General features: G+C 42.2%; 1 protein-coding gene across 2 annotated transcripts in view; it reads left to right on the top strand.

The window, feature by feature from the left end:
• nbas (NBAS subunit of NRZ tethering complex) overlaps positions 1–15392 on the top strand; it is a 547303-nt gene that overhangs the window by 394324 nt on the left and 137587 nt on the right. For both annotated transcript variants that reach the window (XM_060914124.1, XM_060914123.1), the window contains exons 47-48: positions 2627–2716; positions 8936–9131. In XM_060914124.1, coding sequence (XP_060770107.1) covers positions 2627–2716; positions 8936–9131 — 286 coding nt within the window. The remainder of the gene's footprint in view (positions 1–2626; positions 2717–8935; positions 9132–15392) is intronic.

A 15392-nucleotide genomic window follows, 5' to 3' on the forward strand; every position in this document is an offset into this window, starting at 1 on the left:
CACGGTGGTGTAGTGGTTAGCGCTGTCGCCTCACAGCAAGAAGGTCCTGGGTTCGAGCCCTGGGGCCGGCGAGGGCCTTTCTGTGCGGAGTTTGCATGTTCTCCCCGTGTCCGCGTGGGTTTCCTCCGGGTGCTCCGGTTTCCCCCACAGTCCAAAGACATGCAGGTTAGGTTAACTGGTGACTCTAAATTGACCGTAGGTGTGAATGTGAGTGTGAATGGTTGTCTGTGTCTATGTGTCAGCCCTGTGATGACCTGGCGACTTGTCCAGGGTGTACCCCGCCTTTCGCCCATAGTCAGCTGGGATAGGCTCCAGCTTGCCTGCGACCCTGTAGAAGGATAAAGCGGCTAGAGATAATGAGATGAGAGAGATATCTAAAGCGAGCAGTGGCTTCTACATTACGAGCATACTCGGATAAGTTATCGCTAGTTGTTTGCACTACGGCAGCCGTTTAGACCTTATTCCCTTGCATATGGCAATATATGGTGATAGGCTTGTAAGTGGGGGATATTCTATAGTGAGTTTACTCATAGTTCTAGTTTTGTTTGTGAGGACACGTGCTTGAATGACCTGGTGTCACTCCGAGAGCTTATGCCTTTACATAAAAGGGTTGAGAGCAAAGAAGAACAGAACATCAAGCACACCAAGGCAAGTCTCATTTCTTACTTAGAATTTTAAAAAGTCATTAATGGTGCAACAAGAACAATTATAAAAAGAGTTTGACAAGAATTTCAGCAGTGCCATAACCAAGGAGTCCAAGAAATCAAAAGCTCTCGCTTTCCTATCATTTGGATAGACGCTAACTAATCATGGGAGAAGTTAGCTAGCACTTTTCTTCAAGTTTTTTTCAGCTGTCCTGTGACTTGAATGAGGATTAAAAAGTAAATGATGCTTCTCAGGAGAACAACATACTAGTCTTCATCCTTCCCAGTTAGCAACTGTGTCATGGTTTTACCTCTGCCCGTCCGTCCATATCTCTGTATTTCCGTCTATCCGAAACACCCTTTTTCTCAGCAACCACAAATCATAGCCACTTGGTTCTTGGTACCAAACTTCAGCTTGGGGTTCTATACCGTCTATACCGTTTTCAGGTCTGTCACAAATTGACTTCCTGTTTACCAACTGAATGTATTTACGAAACATATAGCGTGGATTTACAAAATTTTTGTAACACTTTTCTCAGCAACTACAAATCACAACTGCTTAATATTTGGTACCGAGCTTCAGCTTGGGGTTCTATACCGTGTGTACCGTTTTCAGGTCTGTCACACATCGACTTCCTGTTTACCGACTGAATGTATTTACGAAACATATCGGGTGGATTTTGACGCTATTTCAAGAAGCTAAATGCTATTTCAAAGTGCCAGTTTACCGGGATGCTATTTGAAATCCCTGGGGAGAACACTGCTCTTTACTCACTTGTTTCAGGGTTAATTATTTGTTGAAGTCAACATTCATAATAAGTGTCCTATTCCTTCGATTGCCTGCATTCTGATATAAGCGAGAGCGGGGGGATACGTAAGTGAGCAGTAGCTAACAGTTGATCTTGTGTGATAGAGCACATAAGTAAAACAAGTCATATAGTCTATTCAGTGCTTGATTAAAAGTAAGGGGTTTTTTTTTTGTTGTTTTTTTTTTCAAAATGACTCCAGTGTTGTTATTCCTAAACACCAATTTAAGTCCAAAATGGCGTCAGTGCACAAGGTTGGACAACAGAAATACGTTCGAGAACTTATATAATGGTGTTAAGAGGATAGCCGGGTGGGAATACTGCTGATGTCAGGGAGTAGTTTCTTCCTCCTCCTCCTTCTTTTCCCGTTCAGGGTTGCCATAACAGATGACGTCCCTCCATCTCTTCCTGTCCCCTGTATCTTTTTCTGTCACACCAACTGTCCTCATGTCCTCCTTCACCACATCCATAAATCTCATCTTTGGTCTTCCTCTTTTCCTTCGATCTGGCAACTCCATCTCCAGCATTCTTTTCCCAAAATACTCTGGATCTCTCCTCTGTACATGTCAAAACCATCTCAATCTCACCTCTCCATCACTTTGTCTACAAGCCATCCTACGTGTGCTGCCCCTCTGATATACTCATTTCTAATCCTGTCCAACTTTGTCACTCTCAGTGAAAATCTCAGCATCTTCAACTCCTCTACCTCCTGTCTTTTTGTCAGTGCCATTGTCTCCAAACTATACAACATAGCTGCTCTTACTACTGTCTAGTACACTTTCCCTTTCACTTTTACTGGCAACCTAATGTCAAAAATCACTCCTGGCACTCTCCTCCATCCATTCCAACCTTTTTGCTCTCCCTTCTTCACTTCTCTTCTACATTCACCATTAATTTGTTCAGTTGACCCCAGATATTTGAACTCGAGCGGGAAAAACAAGACTTTTCCAGAAATCTCAAACACAACCTGAGACACCTTTATCGACTGAAAATACAACGTGATGTAACATGCATGATTGTCTAAAACATAAATCCAACAGCTGACGGATGGCTGAGAGGTTCAGAGGTGTCTGAGAGCTGAACGTGAAAATCTTTGATCTGTATTGCATCCCCTGTGTGTGCTAACTCAAAGGCCAAGTGAGTCATTATATTGGGTGTGTGTGTGTTTTTGTGTAGTGGTGATGAGGCCATCCTGAAGGGTTATGCAGACCCACTGAATGTTCTGGAAGGCATCGTGAAGGCAGTGCAAGATGATGTGCAAGGCGGGTAAGCAGATCGCATATTGCATAAGCATTAAAATATGGTGGGATGTACTGTTACAGGAAAATGACCATATTTGGAGAGGCAACGGTATCATCACACCACTGTTATTCTAGTCACTGCCCAACATGTTACATAACAGCATGTCCAGCATGTTTTATTCCTTTTATGCAACCCCGATTCCAAAAAAGTTGGGACAAAGTACAAATTGTAAATAAAAATGGAATGCAATGAAGTGGAAGTTTCAAAATTCCATATTTTATTCAGAATAGAACATAGATGACATATCAAATGTTTAAACTGAGAAAATGTATCATTTAAAGAGAAAAAGTAGGTGATTTTAAATTTCATGACAACAACACATCTCAAAAAAGTTGGGACAAGGCCATGTTTACCACTGTGAGACATCCCCTTTTCTCTTTACAACAGTCTGTAAACGTCTGGGGACTGAGGAGACAAGTTGCTCAAGTTTAGGGATAGGAATGTTAACCCATTCTTGTCTAATGTAGGATTCTAGTTGCTCAACTGTCTTGGGTCTTTTTTGTCGTATCTTCCGTTTTATGATGCGCCAAATGTTTTCTATGGGTGAAAGATCTGGACTGCAGGCTGGCCAGTTCAGTACCCGGACCCTTCTTCTACACAGCCATGATGCTGTAATTGATGCAGTATGTGGTTTGGCATTGTCATGTTGGAAAATGCAAGGTCTTCCCTGAAAGAGACATTGTCTGGATGGGAGCATATGTTGCTCTAGAACCTGGATATACCTTTCAGCATTGATGGTGTCTTTCCAGATGTGTAAGCTGCCCATGCCACACGCACTAATGCAACCCCATACCATCAGAGATGCAGGCTTCTGAACTGAGCGCTGATAACAACTTGGGTCGTCCTTCTCCTCTTTAGTCCGAATGACACAGCGTCCCTGATTTCCATAAAGAACTTCAAATTTTGATTCGTCTGACCATAGAACAGTTTTCCACTTTGCCACAGTCCATTTTAAATGAGCCTTGGCCCAGAGAAGACGTCTGCGCTTCTGGATCATGTTTAGATATGGCTTCTTCTTTGAACTATAGAGTTTTAGCTGGCAACGGCGGATGGCACGGTGAATTGTGTTCGCAGATAATGTTCTCTGGAAATATTCCTGAGCCCATTTTGTGATTTCCAACACAGAAGCATGCCTGTATGTGATGCAGTGCCGTCTAAGGGCCCGAAGATCACGGGCACCCAGTATGGTTTTCCAGCCTTGACCCTTACGTACAAAGATTCTTCCAGATTCTCTGAATCTTTTGATGATGATATGCACTGTAGGTGATGATATGTTCAAACTTTTTGCAATTTTACACTGTCAAACTCCTTTCTGATATTGCTCCACTATTTGTGGGCGCAGAATTAGGGGGATTGGTCATCCTCTTCCCATCTTTACTTCTGAGAGCCGCTGCCACTCCAAGATGCTCTTTTTATACCCAGTCATGTTAATGACCTATTGCCAATTGACCTAATGAGTTGCAATTTGGTCCTCCAGCTGTTCCTTTTTTGTACCTTTAACTTTTCCAGCCTCTTATTGCCCCTGTCCCAACTTTTTTGAGATGTGTTGCTGTCATGAAATTTCAAATGAGCCAATATTTGGCATGAAATTTCAAAATGTCTCACTTTCGACATTTGATATGTTGTCTATGTTCTGTTGTGAATACAATATCAGTTTTTGAGATTTGTAAATGATTGCATTCTGTTTTTATTTACAATTTGTACTTTGTCCCAACTTTTTTGGAATCGGGGTTGTACCACAAAGCCGACAAGTTTTAATAATTAAAACATAGCTCGTCATAGTTTTTATTATCCCCTGCTGGCTGAAAGGCCCAAAGGGGGATTATGTCATGGCGAAGTCTATCCATCCCGGAAAGGGTTCTTACCTTCTGAAATCAACTCTTCTCACAATTTTTGGAGGCATTTCACGAAACTTGGCAGAAGGCTTTGCTATAGGACAGTAATACGCATATTGCAATTTCATTTGCAGTATATTGTAGCGGGGGATATTGTGCGCTTAGAGCACTCTTGTTTGTTTGTTTGTTTGTTTTATCCATTTAGAGGTACCTTAATGATTTGGAAGGTCTGAGGAAGAAAAAAGAAAGGATAGCATTTTAATTCCTCTTATCATTTAACTTCACCAACTTCTCTTTATTTCCCTCTTGAAGTTAACGGGGAAAAATAATACAGTTTCTTACATCGAAATGCCTTTTGTTCTGAAGACTTGAAAAACAAGTACAATGTGCTGACGCTGGAGACTCCTTACACAAATTTGAAATCGGTCACACACAAAAAAAATTATTGAAATACCACATTAACAATTGCACGTGTAATCTTTAATGTGCGTGTGATTGACGTGGTACGTCCACTATAGAAAGTCTCTGTGAATTAGCTGCTTTGCATTTTCTGCAGTTACAGAAAATGATTCGCCACCTTCTGATCAATAAGAATCGAGAAGCCAACATTGTTGTGGTGTGTGTATATATATATATATATATATATATATATATATATATATATATATATGTGTGTGTGTGTGTGTGTATACACACGCACACAGTGGTATGCAAAAGTTTGGGCACCCCTAGTCAAAATTACTGTTACTGTGAACAGTTAAGCAAGTTGAAGATGAAATGATCTCCAAAAGGCATAAAGTTAAAGATGAAACACACTGTTCAACATTTTAAGCAATATCGGTGTATTATTTTGGTTTTGTACAATTTTAGAGTGAAAAAAGGAAAGGAGTAACTTGCAAAAGTATGGGAACCCTAGGAGATTTAAGCACTCAGATCACTTTGACCAAGGTCTCAGACCTTAATTAGTTTGTTAGGGTTATGGCTTGTTCACACTCATCGTTAGGAAAGGCCAGGTGATGCAAATTTCAAAGCTTTATAAATACCCAGGCTCCTCTAATCTAGTCCCAAAAATCAGCAGCCATGGGTTCTTCTAAGCAGCTTCCTACTAGTCTGAAAATTAAAATGGTTGAGGCCTACAAAGCAGGAGAAGGCTATAAGAAGATAGCAAAACGTCTTCAGGTTGCCATTTCCTCAGTTCGAAATGTAATTAAGAAATGACAGTTAACAGGAACAGTGGAGGTCAAGATAAGGTCTGGAAGACCAGGAAAAATTTCAGAGAGAGCTGCTTGTAGGATTGCTAGAAAGGCAAATCAGAACCCCCGCTTGACTGTAAAAGACCTTCAAGAAGATTTAGCAGACTCTGGAGTTGTGGTACATTGTTCTACCGTTCAGCGACACCTGCACAAATATGGCCTTCATGGAAGAGTCATCAGAAGAAAACCTCTTCTGCGTCCTCGCTACAAAATTCAACGTCAGAAGTTTGCAAAAGAACATCTAAACAAGCCTGATGCATTTTGAAAACAAGTCCTGTGGACCAATGAGGTTAAAATGGAACTCTTTGGCAGCAACAAGCAAAGGTATGTTTGGAGAAAAAAGGGCACAGAATTTCATGAAAAGAACACCTCTCCAACCTTTAAGCATGGGGGTGGATCAATCATGCTTTGGGGTTGTGTTGCAGCCAATGGCACCAGGAACATTTCGCAGGTAGAGGGAAGAATGGATTCAATGAAATTCCAGCAAATTCTGGAAGCAAACATAACCCGATCTGTAAAAAAGCTGAAGTTGAAAAGAGGATGGCTTCTACAAATGGATAATGATCCTAAACACACCTCCAAATCCACAATAGACAACCCCAAGAGGTGCAAGCTGAAGGTTTTACCATGGCCCTCACAGTCCCCTGATCTGAACATCAATGAAAATCTGTGGGCAGACCTCAAAAGAGCACTGCATGCAAGATGACCCAGGAATCTCTCTGAAGTAGAAGACTTTTTGCAAGGAAGAATGGATGAAAATTCCTCAAACAAGAATTGAAAGACTCTTGGCTGGCTACAAAAAGTGTTTACAAGCTGTTCTACTTGCCAAAGGGGGTGCTACTAGGTACTAACCATGCAGGGTGCCCAAACTTTTGCTTTGGGCCCCTTTCCTTTTTTGTTATTTTGAAAATGTAAAAGATGAAAAAAAAAAAGTTTTTGCTTAAAATACAAAGGGAATGAGTCATCTTTCACTTTTTGCCTTTTGGAGATCATTTCATCTTCAACTTGCTTAACTGTTCACAGTAACAGTAATTTTGACCAGGGGTGCCCAAACTTTTGTATACCACTGTGTGTGTGTGTGTGTGTGTATATGTTTGTCTCATCCATTCTTGAATTGTGCTTAAAACTGGAACTTGGATTCTCTTCCTAGTAATAAATGCTTACATGTACAGTTGCAATCAGAAATATTCAACCCCCTCACATCAAAAGACATTATAGTGATGTGGATGAAAGATAATGACAATAAATGACAAACTCATTAAACAACAAAAAATATTTATTGATACATATTTGAGTTATTTTGACAACAGAAGTTGACTTAACTTTGAAGTTCAAATGAAAATGTAAATCTTTTAAACACGTGCACTATTATTCAACCCCCAGCTTCAATACTTTGTGGAGCATCCTTTAGCTTTTATAACTTGTAACAAATGTTTTCGGTAAGTGCTGACAAGCTTCTTCCACCTCTCGACTGGAATCTCTGCCCATTCTTCATGTGCAAAAGCCTCGAGCTCAGTGATGTTTGATGGCTTCCGTGCTGCAACTGCCTTCTTTAAATCCCACCAAATATTTTCAGTCGGATGACCTGAGAAGGCCACTCCAGGGCGTTCCAGGATCTTTCTCTCAACCAAGCTTTGGTTGACTTGGAGGTGTGCTTGGGATCATTGTCTTGCTGGAAAGTCCATTGATCACCAAGGTTTAATTTGTCAACAGAAGGCATCACGTTCCTCTTTAAAATGGCCTGGTATTTCTGGGAATCCATGATGCCAGGTACACGATCAAGATTGCCAGTTCCTGCCGCAGAAAAACAGCCCCACATCATCAATGACCCACCTCCATGCTTGACTGTGGGGATGGTATTCTTCTGGTCATAAGCCTGGCCTTTCGCACGTCAGATATACCGCTGGTCCATATGTCCAAACAGTTCCAGTTTGGCTTCATCAGTCCATAGAACGGTCTCCCAAAACTCTGTAGTCTTATCCAGATTCCTCCTGGCATATTCTAGTTGACTTTTCGCATGGGTTTTTTTCTTAGTTGTCCTGACAAAGTGGCTAAAGGCCCTTGATGAAATTTTGGGCTTTCTTCCATGGCCAGGCAGGTTTGCAGCTGTTCCATAAGTTTTAAACTTCCTTATAATGCTCCTAATGGTGTCTCTTGGAACGTTACATTTTTTGGAAATCATCTTATACCCAAGGCCCTTTAGGTGTGATGAATATCTCCTCTCTCAGCTTTTGTGGAAGCTCCTTTGTCTTTCCCATGATTCTAACTGACCTTGAATACTTTCATGGGTGGGGTTTATATATGCATCGCAAACGAAGGATCATTATAGAGTTCCCAAAGGCTTAATTATATTTCAACTCCACTTTAGGCCATAAAAACCGCCAGAAAGCTTTAAAAACATTATTATCTAGGGGTTGAATAACTGTGACATGGCTATCTTAACAAAATATACTGTTACACAGAAATACTACATCATGCATTTTCTGTGTTGAATTTATGTATCACTCAACTCAAAGAAGTCATCCAAAGCAGAATCTTGCTCTTTGAAAAAACTTGAATTGATAAATCCTTAAAATCTTTGGGGGGTTGAATAGTTCTGATTGCAGTTGTATATATTGTTACATTGGTTAAGATAGCATACGGCTGTTTGTGACGGAGCATCAGACCCATACAGATAACATTCAGAAGAATAGGATTTGGTTTCAAACACTGGAACAAACGGCCTTTGATTTGCCTGAAAACCAAAAACTCTTTACTTTTGTTACATCAAATTCACCAGCGTGATTTTTTTTTTAAAAATTTGTTTGTCATTAATTGCCTTGAAATTGGCTTTTTAGTCTCCTCTTTGAAGCCTGTGTGAGGCTCTGAGTTGCATTTGAACCTGCTGGACAAAAGACACTTTGTAATTCCCTGTAATTATCTTCAGTCTGTCTTGAAAAGAAACAAGCTTCTGTGTTTATTTTTCCTTCCTTCCTTCCGACGACGAGACAAACATTTCGTCCCTGTGGTTTTTTTTGGGTTTTTTTTTGGGAGGCTTATAAATATTTGATGTGGGCTTCAAGGAAATGTATAAGCATGTCCTGTCTGTGTCCCAGGGGACATGCAGTGTCATCAGAGGACCTGTTGGCATGGTTACGGCCATTCTGTGGGGATGACTCAAAGCCCGTGCGAGTAAGGATTGAGGTGCTACAGATTCTGGAACATTCATTCAACCTCAGCGAACAGGACATCCGTCTACTGGTGCTGTTCAGGAGCCAGGCAGTGCTCAAAGCCTGCTGGCCCAGCCGCGAGGTGCTCACACACACACACACACACACACACACACACACACACACACACACACACACACACACACACACACGCGCGCGCACTCTCACTCCTTCTCTCTCTGTCTCTCATATATATATATATATATATATATATATATATATATATATATATATATATTAGTATGAGTACACAGGTGATTATAGAAACTCGCGCACTGATTGATCGAGAGATTCGGACTATTTCTCAATAATCATCTCGAGTGACTTGGCAAAACGGCAACCAATCGCTTTGTGACCATAAGTGAGGGAGAGTTGCGAATTATGAAAGAAAATGCTGTTCCTAAAAGCACTAAATATGCTATGAAGTTTGCTCTAAAACTGTTCAAAGGTAAGGTGGAATTGTGATTTATTTCACTGATTTCAAAGCAAAGTATTTTATGTGAGTTGGTATGGATAAGTGACACAAGCCTGCGCCGCGCCGTTATTACATTTGCATGCTGCTTTTGAAATTTGAAATAAATGATTGATTTTTTTTTTTAAATATGATTTTTTATTTTTTTTTGGAAATAATCGCGAACGGTCAGTGACACGCCGCTAACGCTGAGACCAGTGAGACAGAAACGAACGAAATGAGGTTAGTCCTGCATGTTGAGCTGTTCCCACGGGTTTAACCAATGTGCCCAACTCACTGATTGTTTAATTTGCTGAATCTCAGTAATGTAAACGACCTTTTGTTTATACCTGTGCTGGCGGGCGTTTAATTGTCACTTAATTGGGTTAAGCACTCGATTCTTAAACGAATTAATGATTTGCAACCTTTAAACCCTACTTGTGAGTCTTAAAGGGAGTGTGCACATACTGTATGAGAGCACTTCTTAACAACAGTCTTCTTTTTTTACTTTTATATCTTTTATTTATATCTTTTTATAAAACACAAACTCTGAAGCATCTCAGTGATGTTTGTGCTGTGTGTGTGATAACTAGTGACTGACAGAAGATTTTTTAAATTTGTTTTTATTATTATCATGTTTTATATCAGGGTACATGGCCACTATTCAGCTTATTTACTCTGGTTTGAAAGAGAGAGAGAGAGAGAGAATCAGTCTCAGTCAGACAATCTGGCAGAAAGAAAGACATGAATACTGGAAGGAAGAGAGCAAGAAACAGAAAGGAAGAGAGAGAGAGCTCTGCACGGTCTTGCCAATGAGATGTGTGTGTGTGTGTGTTGAATATGCAGTCAGTCATTATGGGAGTTGGCACGTTTTTAAATGGCGTTAATCCCCACATGCACTGCACTGATCAGCAAAGTTGAGCCACAGGAAGTGTGTGCACCATCAGCACTCTGGCACGGTGTACTGGCACACACTTCACCCTGTGTGTGTGTGTGTGTGTGTGTGTGTGTGTGTGTGTGTGTGTGTGTTGATGCCTTCAGGTTTTTTTTAATATCTTCATGACAAACACTTCAATTTTCTGTATCTTCGAACTAATCGACGATTTCCCTGCAACAAGAATCTTTCCCTGGAGCTGTAGTAAAGGTTTGGCACTCGCTCAGATGCAGTCGTATCCAACAGTCTCAATCTGCCGCAGACTCACTGCTTATCAAAAGCTAATGCAGTGTGTCAAATTAAAATACAAACAGGTTTACCTCAACCTCAGTCCATAAAAAGGAAAAAAAAAAGTTTGTATCGATGCTGCTTTTGACTAAAGTTTCTAACTTGTATATACAGTCTCCTCCAAAAGTACTGGAACAGGAAAGCCAGTTCTTTTGTTTTTGCTATACACTGAAGCCATTTGGGCTCAAGTTCAAAAGATGAATATGAGACCATCGATCAGCTTCACGTCAGTCTTCATTTCCTGGTATTTACATCTAGATGTGTTAAACAACTCGGAACATAGCACCATGATGACCTGGTTTGTAGGTGAACAAAAGTATAGGAACAGATAGCCTTCAAGAAAATGAAAGTAAATAACACCTGATATTTGGTTGCATGTTAAGTTAAGCCAGGTCAAGAAGCCTTTATTTGTCACACATGCACTCAAGCACAGACTTCAGCACACAGTGAAATTTAACCCATCTGAAGCAGTGAACACGCACATGCATGCACAAGTGAGCAATGAACGCACACACATACCCAGAGCAGTGGGCAGCCATGCTAACAGTGCCCGGGGAGCAGTTGTGGGTTAGGTGCCTTGCTCAAGGGCACCTCAGCCCAAGGTCACCCCATGTTAACCTAACCGCATGTCTTTGGTCTGTGGGGGAAATCGGAGCACCTGGAGGAAACTCATGCAGACACGGGGAGAACATGCAAACTCCACACAGAAAGGCCCCCATCAGCCACTGGGCTCCAACCTAGAATCTTCTTGCTATGAGGCGACGGTGCTAACCACTACACCACCATGCTGCCCACCATGTCTTGCTTGCAGTAACTTCATCAAGCCAGAGACCCAAAGAAATCAGCAAACTGTTGCTTGTAGTGCACATTCTTTCAGTTGCTTGTTTTGGGTGGTTTAATCTCTTCAGTCTTCTCTTCAGGAGGTGAAACGCTGCTCACTTGGGTTCAGGTCTGGTGATTGACTTGGCCAAGCTTAAACCTTCTACATTTCCCCTCGTGAAATCCTGTGTTGTGTTGGCAGTGTGTTTTGGGTTGTCGGCTTGCTCTATGATGAAGTTTCTCCCAAACAGGTTGGCTGCGTTTCTCTGTAAATTGGCAGACAGAATGTTTCTGTCGACCTCTGAATTCATTCTGCTGCTCCCATCATGAATCCCATTTATAAATAAAGATTAGTGAGTCCATTCATGAAGGAGCCATGCAAACCCAAGCCGTGACATTACCACCACGGTGCTTGACTGATGATGTATGTTTTGGATCATGAGCAGATCCTTTTGCTCCACATTTTGGTCTTTCCATCACTTTGGTAAAGGTAAAGCTTAGTCCCAGAACTTTTTGTAACTGGTTTCTGTATTTCTTTGTGAAACCCAATCTGGCCGTCTGATTGTTACTGCTGATGAGTGGTTTATATCTTGGGGTATGGCTTCTATATTTCTGCTCTCCAAGTCTTCCTCAAATGGTGGATACGAACCTTCACCCCGCCTTGTGGAGGTTGTTGGTGATATAACATTGTCATTTTGGTTTTTTTCTTCATTGGTACCAGAGTTGTTTATCAACTGCTGTTGGTTTCCTTGGCCGACCTGCCCGATGTCGGGTTGTTGGTACACCGGTGGTTTTTCTTTTTCAGGACGTTGCCAAATTGTTCTGTTGACTATGTCCAATACTCCTGAGTGATTGTTCCTCTTTTCCCAGCTTCAAAATGGCTTGCTTTTCTCCCATAGAAAGCTCTGTGGTCTATATGTTAGTTTATCCTTTTTAACAACAAATGCAGTTTTCACAGGTGGAACCCAGGGCTCAAACCAAGGGAGTAGACATTCAGAGCTATTCATTGTCTCGTCTTCTTCTGCTTATCCGGGGCCGGGTCGCGGAGGCAGCAGTCTGAGCATGGAAGCCCAAATTTCCCTTTCCCCAGACACCTCGGCCAGCTCCTCGGGAAGAACACCGAGGCGTTCCCAGGCCAGCCGAGAGACGTAGTCCCTCTAGCGTGTCCTGGGTCTTCCCCGGGGCCTCCTCCCGGGGGGACATGCCTAGAACACCTCCCCAGGGAGGCGTCCAGGAGGCATCCGAAAGAGATGCCCGAGCCACCTCAGCTGATTCCTCTCGATGTGGAGGAGCAGCGGCTCTACTCCGAGCTCCTCCCGAGTGACTGTGCTTCTCACCCTATCTCTAAGGGAGCGCCCAGCCACCCTGCGAAGGAAATTGGGACATGGAATATTCATTGTTTAAAATTGAATTGTTTAAATACAGTTTATTTATGTGGAGTGTTATTTTTATGTCTCGACTGTTGATCAAATTCCTTCAAACACAGACTGAAGCTTTGGAAACTGATCTGTTTGATCATAGTGAACAGATAAGGAGGTGAGACAGCTTGACAGGAAAAACTCCCTCAGATGACATGAGGAAGAAACCTCGAGAGGAACCAGACTCAAAAGGGAACCCATCCTCATTTGGGCAACAACAGACAGCATGACTATAACATTAACAGTTTTAACATGAAGACAGTTTCGTTGATGATGTAACTCTTCATTGATGGAAACTTGAGTGCAAAACTGTTCATGATGACTGCAGTCCTAAAGTTAGCAAGTCAACTGTAGTCCTCAGCCATAAAAGCATTACTGTAAGAGTCCAGAGCATCCTCCAGGTGTAACTTTCAACTGTCCTCATGGGGCCGTCCTCCACAGGAGCGATGCAATAAGACTCCAACCAGACACAGGGCACCAGGATGGATCAAGCAGGTCCGAGGAGCAGAAGAGGTCAGCATCTCGATCCCAGGACTGACATGTAACTCAGAGGGACAGATTGGGGGGAGAAAACACAGGTTGTTAGGTATGCCCTAAAAATGACACAAGTATTAAGTCTGTATGGTAGGCTCGCAGAGACGAGAGTCTTGACATCAGGCATAATACACAACAATGGCATGTTAATATGGTTAAAAAATTTCATGCTCTGGCTGGATGCTTGATTGGGTGATGGGAGCACACTCCTCAGCAATGATGGGATGCAGATGGGACCCTTAGGGCTGGCCAAGACAATTCAGTTACATTTCACCGGGTCTGGGACATGCGACAGAATGTCTGACGGCCGATTCCCTGCAGGCTACGATAGCCAGTCGAGGTCTCCACCCTCTCCACCAAAAGATTTCCTGTTGACTCCATGTAACTCAGAGGGATGGGGAGGGGGGGAGAGAGAGAGAGGGAAAGAAAACACAGGTTGTTAGGTATGCCCAATGTCACCTGAATAAGTAGGAACAGTATACATATTGCACTGAGTACAAGCAGGGACTCTGGCAACTAACTATGACAGCATAACTAAAAGGGGAGAGCCAGAAGGTAACACAGGCATGAGGGAGCCCCGGGACATAAAGCAGCCAGCCACTACACCATCAACAAACTCAAGTGAGCAGGCGAGTGGGGACTGATAGCATCCATACATCCCAGTTTACCAAAACACTCTGTCTGAGGACCCTCCAGATCTACACCTTTACCTCATAAACACCATTAACAAAAGGCTTGACTAAACAGATATGTTTTCAGCCTAGACTTAAACACTGAGACTGTGTCTGATTCCCGAACATTACTTGGAAGGCTGTTCCATAACTGTGGGGCTTTGTAAGAAAAGGCTCTGCCCCCTGATGTAGCCTTCACTATATGAGGTACCAGCAGATACCCTGCACCTTTTGATCTAAGTAGGCGTGGCGGGACATAGAGGACCAGAAGTTCACTCAGGTACTGTTGTGCGATGCCATTCAGTGCTTTAAAGGTCAATAGTAGTACTTTATAATCAATACGAAATTTGATTGGGAGCCAGTGCAGTGTGGATAAGACAGGCGTGATGTGGTCATATTTTCTAGTTCTAGTAAGGACTCTTGCTGTTGCATTTTGAACTAACTGGAGCTTGTTTATGCACTTATTGAGGTTTTTCACCCACGTGACCAAGTCATGTGATGCATCGTTAGGCTGCCATTTTGGACGTCACGGCTCGAATCAGTTTGAATGCGAGGAAGGCGACAAACGAAAAACATAAAAGAAAAAGGAGCGAGATGCAGAAAACACCTTCACTATCCAGCGATGTAGGGCATTTACAGGGCGAGCAGAGGGAGAGGTATTTGCAAAAATTGAGGTTAGCAGGCTTAGAGAACGCCGTTTACCTGCTTCCACCAGGATTGTTCACTGACGTACGGAAGTACACGAAGCCCTCGTCTTTACCTGACTTCGGCCCACATGATCTGTATACCTATGTCGTTAAAAACCCATCGCCATACACAGGTATTGATCTGAAAGCTTATAAGAGTTTGGATGCCTACAAATATTTTGTGTCAGGCTGGGTAACATGCCTACATCAGTGGGTCGTCCCTGGAGCCAGTGGTCACCATCTTATTACAGCTAAGGTTTGTTCACATTTTCATTTACTTTCGGTCCTCAGGATAAACAAAATGTTATTAAATGTCATTGAAATAACTTCTTAGTCTGTTGAGACATGGCCCGTTATAAATTTGCTGTTACCAGGCAATGACCAAGAACTGTATTATTAGGGTCGGTGTCTGTGTTGTAGCAGTGTACTAGCAGCTAGCTGTTAGCACTAGCTAATGTCAACAACATAGTAGCTAGTATGTTACTGTAGCAATGTTTACGTTCAGTCATTTGGATGACTGTTAAAACCTTTCAGTCTCAAGT

The sequence above is a fragment of the Neoarius graeffei genome, chromosome 2 (genome assembly GCF_027579695.1).
Source record: "Neoarius graeffei isolate fNeoGra1 chromosome 2, fNeoGra1.pri, whole genome shotgun sequence".
Classification (NCBI taxonomy): domain Eukaryota; kingdom Metazoa; phylum Chordata; class Actinopteri; order Siluriformes; family Ariidae; genus Neoarius; species Neoarius graeffei.